The sequence below is a fragment of the Aegilops tauschii genome, chromosome 1 (assembly GCF_002575655.3).
Source record: "Aegilops tauschii subsp. strangulata cultivar AL8/78 chromosome 1, Aet v6.0, whole genome shotgun sequence".
In the NCBI taxonomy this organism is placed as follows: domain Eukaryota; kingdom Viridiplantae; phylum Streptophyta; class Magnoliopsida; order Poales; family Poaceae; genus Aegilops; species Aegilops tauschii.
In genome coordinates, this window is record NC_053035.3 from 335,988,963 (window position 1) to 335,993,136 (window position 4,174).

The 4,174-nt window shown below is 50.0% G+C and overlaps 1 protein-coding gene across 1 annotated transcript; it reads right to left on the reverse strand.

The window, feature by feature from the left end:
- Positions 1-743: 743 nt before the first annotated feature.
- LOC109783331 (protein SRC2) lies at positions 744-1,657 on the reverse strand. The gene has a single exon (XM_020341943.4). It carries the CDS (start codon positions 1,574-1,576, stop codon positions 1,004-1,006), a length of 573 nt encoding a protein of 190 aa, XP_020197532.1. The 5' UTR covers positions 1,577-1,657; the 3' UTR covers positions 744-1,003.
- Positions 1,658-4,174: the final 2,517 nt, after the last annotated feature.

Here is a 4,174-nt window from a genome sequence, read left to right on the forward strand (position 1 = left end):
CTTCCCCCATGGCTTCCGCCTTTGGCCCGTGTGATTCATGCAACCCACTCCCTGATATCTAGGCGCTCTAAGTGGAAGTACGTTGATCCGGCCAGGTCCGAAGTCGTGGCCGCTCTCAGGTGGTGCCTCGTGTTGGTCGTGCCATAGTCTGGGTGTCCTGAGCCCTGCCTCCTTGCATTCTGTGGCCGGGGGCTGGGCTAGGCGGGTTTCATCCAAATATCTTTTATTAGATTGAATTTCACTAATTTATGTACATCTTCAAGTTACCTTGGGTATCAAGAAGTCATTGTGAAAATTGATAAGCAGAGGTTGAGATGTTGATCTGATTTATCCCTTGAGAAATGAGAAATGAAAGATAGTCAATGCAATTGGAAAAATTAAATGTAGAATGAGGCGTTGTGCTTGCATACACAACTCTCACTAATATAAACCAACACACATTTTAATTATTGATACCCCCCCCCCCCCCTCTCATTTTATAATGTAGTGCGTATGAATTTTTTGAAAAGTCAAACCTTGTAAAAAAAATGCGGGTGAAATCTTGTAAATTTTGACCAAGTTTATAGAGAAAACTATTTATATCTACGATACCAAATATATAGAATATGAAACTAATGATATACATTTGGCATTTTAGATGTTAATGTTTTTCTTCATAAACTTGGTCAAACTTTATGAGATTTTTGATTTTTCAAAATATCTATATGCACTACAGTATGAAACGGAGGAAGTACAACATAGTCTGTTAATATTTATTAGTTAGTACGCAGCATACAAATAGTTGCTGCGGATACTTCTACGTGCAGGCACAACATACATTTCATTCAGATTTATTGGTACACAGCATCGCTCCACAAGTGGGTAGTGGCTAACCCACTCACCAAGCCACCATTTCTCTGTATGAGCGGGGCAGAACAGAGCAAAGGTTGCCATGCCATGCCACTGCAAGAGTGGTTTGCCGCGCCGCGCGCGCGCTTTATTTCTTTCTGGTATCGCCGCGCTTTTACCGGCTGCTGACGCGCAGCGGACGAACCATTGTCGGGGGTGGGCACGGGTACGGGTAGCTGAGCTGCTGCGGCGGCGGAGCAGACGCGTACGGCGCAGCGGCAGCCGCCAGGTACCCTGTCGCGCCCGCCTGCTGGTACTGACCGGCGGGTGGGTGGATGACTCCTCCGAGCTTGTAGGAGAGGTTGAGCACGCCGTGAACCTTGCTAGAGCCGACCTTGCGCACCTTGTAGGCGCCTTGCGTGGCGCCTGTTGGCTCGTCGCCGGCGCCGGCTAGGATCTCGGTGAGCGGGAGGATCACCTCCCCCACGTCGCGGTCGCCGAGGGGGCGCTCTGTGCGGAGGAGTACGCGCAGGGCGCCGCTACCGGAGCCGGAGGCTGGGACCGTGACGCGGACAGTGGCGTTCCAGGTGGGGTTGCGGCCGCCGGTGCGGTCGGCGAGGACCCGCTCCCGGGAGATGGGGTCGCCGGCGAGGTAGACGACCGCGTATACCTCCATCTTGGAGACGAGGTTGACGTCCCTGAGGTCCCTCGCGGAGACCAGGGTGACATCCACCGTCCTGCTCGCCATGATCGCCGACCGACCGTGCACTCGATCACTCGATCGCGTCGCGGTTCTGCTCGTGCGTTGTTGCCTGCCTGCTGCGTTCCACGGTCCGTGTATATGTAGAGGAGGGCAGCGTACGCCTACGTGCCAGCCATATGGGACGAGGTGCGCCATCACTGACGACCATTAACAACCGGCTCGAGCGCAGCCACTGCTTTTGCATCGACAGGGAAGCAGATTCCGGGCGTGATTTGTCATTTGTTAATCCTTCTTCCATATTTTGATAAGATCATGTTGCCGGCGATTATTCTTCTCTTAATATATGTTGTGCTACATGATCGATGTGCCGGTCGACGTGGAAAAATCACCCAGCGGAAATGATTCCATGACCTTAATCTGCATGTGTGCTATAGGGATTACAATAAAAAGGGGTACTTTGGGACAAGTTTTGCATTTTCCAAGCAAAGAGAGGATGTATGCAGCGGCGGTGCTAGCAACTTATCAAAGCATGGGCACATAACAATCTCTTTTTTTTTGCGGGGTGGGCACAACACAAACTAAAGTGGTGCACTTTGATCTATCGAGAAAGACAAGTACCATATGTTAAATAAAATCATGCCAATGTAAGTGTTGATATTTCATAGATTATCACTTATAAGTGTTGATATTTCATAGATTATGACTTATATTTCAGTGTTCACCCACACGGCCACACACCATGTGGATACCCCACCGAGAATGTACCAGATACACAAATATTAGTAAATTGTATTTTTTAACTTGTTTATGTTCAAGAATCAACCATCGATGGTGTTACCCATAGCAACGTGGTTAGAGCACCTTCAATAGACGGTCCATATGTAAAAATAACCAACTTTTAGATTTTCTGTGGCAAAAAAATAGCTCTCCAACAGATGGTCCATATGCAAAAAAAAAATACATCTCCGCCTTCCGGACATATAAAATACAACACCTCGCGGTGCAAATTTACATCTCCGGAGGCAGGACATGTAAGAACCGCGGCCGCGCGCCAACGCCCAACCGCCCTTCAGTTCACCCCCCCCCCTTTCCTCCCACCCGCCGCAGCTCCCCGCTCGGACGCTGTCGGTGTCAAAACCGACAGATCTCGGGTAGGGGGTCACAAGATGTGTGTCTAGGGATCGATGGTAACAATGGACAATAGGGACACAGTGTTTACCCAGGTTCGGGCCCTCTTAAAGGAGGTAAAACCCTACGTCCTGCTTGATTGTATTCGAAGTGTATAGGGGTTACAATAGTTGATCGACCTCGAGATCGTAATGGCTAAACCCTAACTGTCTAGCCTATGAATATTCTGATCATCTCCACGGACTAAACCCTCCGGTTTATATACACACCGGAGGGGCCTAGGGTTGTACATAGTCGGTTTACATAGGAAGGAAATAACATATCCGGACACCAAACTTGCCATCCACGCATATAGGAGTCCTACCCGGACACGGGGGAAAGTCTTCTGCTTTGTCTTCACGGTCCATCAGTCCGACCCATGTTGAATAGTCCGGACACCCGAGGACCCCCTAATCCAGGACTCCCTCAGTAGCCCCTGAACCAGTCTTCGATGACGATATGTTCGGCACGCAGATTATCTTCGGCATTGCAAGGCGGGTTCCTCCTCCTGAATATTTTAAGTCAACTTCCTGCACAAAGGAGCTGTGTCCGGCTCTGCATAATCAATACAACCCTTAGCCACGATGGCAAGTCATCAAAACGGGAACCGTGTCTTTTATTGACAACTTTTTTGGCGAAGCGTCATCCTTGACTCTTTAATATTTCGAACCGTTTTCACGCCTTCCGTTTCGCGTTTCGAGGCTGAGCCTCCATTGGCACGTCTTGTCAAAATAGAGATCATGCCCGCCCATTACGGGATTTCCATCAATACGGTTTTGGTTAATCCAACCGTGCCTTTCAAATGATCTTTTGGGGAACAGGCGAGTTTTAAGGCTTGAAAGGGGGGCGTTTGGTATTTCACCGCCTATAAAGAGGGTAAAAAATCCCTTCTTTTTCCCTCACGCCTTCTTCTAGCTCCGGTCATCCAACCCCCAAGCTCCAGCGCCCAAAACTTCGATCTTTCCCACCGCCACCACCCACTCCAGCCCTAGCCAGATTCGGTTCCAAGGGCAAGTGGGAGGCCTCCTCCGTCACGGAGAAGGACATCAAGGATCTCCGGAGCGCATGCTATCTGTCTACGGAGATTGCGCACAGGCTCCCTGACAAAGATCAGGTCATCCCTACTCCGGAGCCTGGTGAGAGGGTAGTGTTCATTCCCCACTTCCTCTGAGGGCTGGGGTTTCCCCTCCACCCCTTTGTCCGGGGCCTCATGTTCTACTACGGGTTAGATTTCCATGATCTAGCCCCAAATTCCTTCCTCCACATATCGGCATTCATCATCGTGTGCGAGGCTCTTCTCCACATCCCACCACACTTTGGCTTATGGCTCAAGGTTTTTGTCGGTGGGAACGACACTATGGGATCACAAGAATCCCTACTACGGTTGCCGGGGCGCGGGGTTGTGAGAAGAGCAGGATTAACAGTCAACACAAGGATTATTTACCCAGGTTCGGGCCGCGAGGATGCGTAATACCC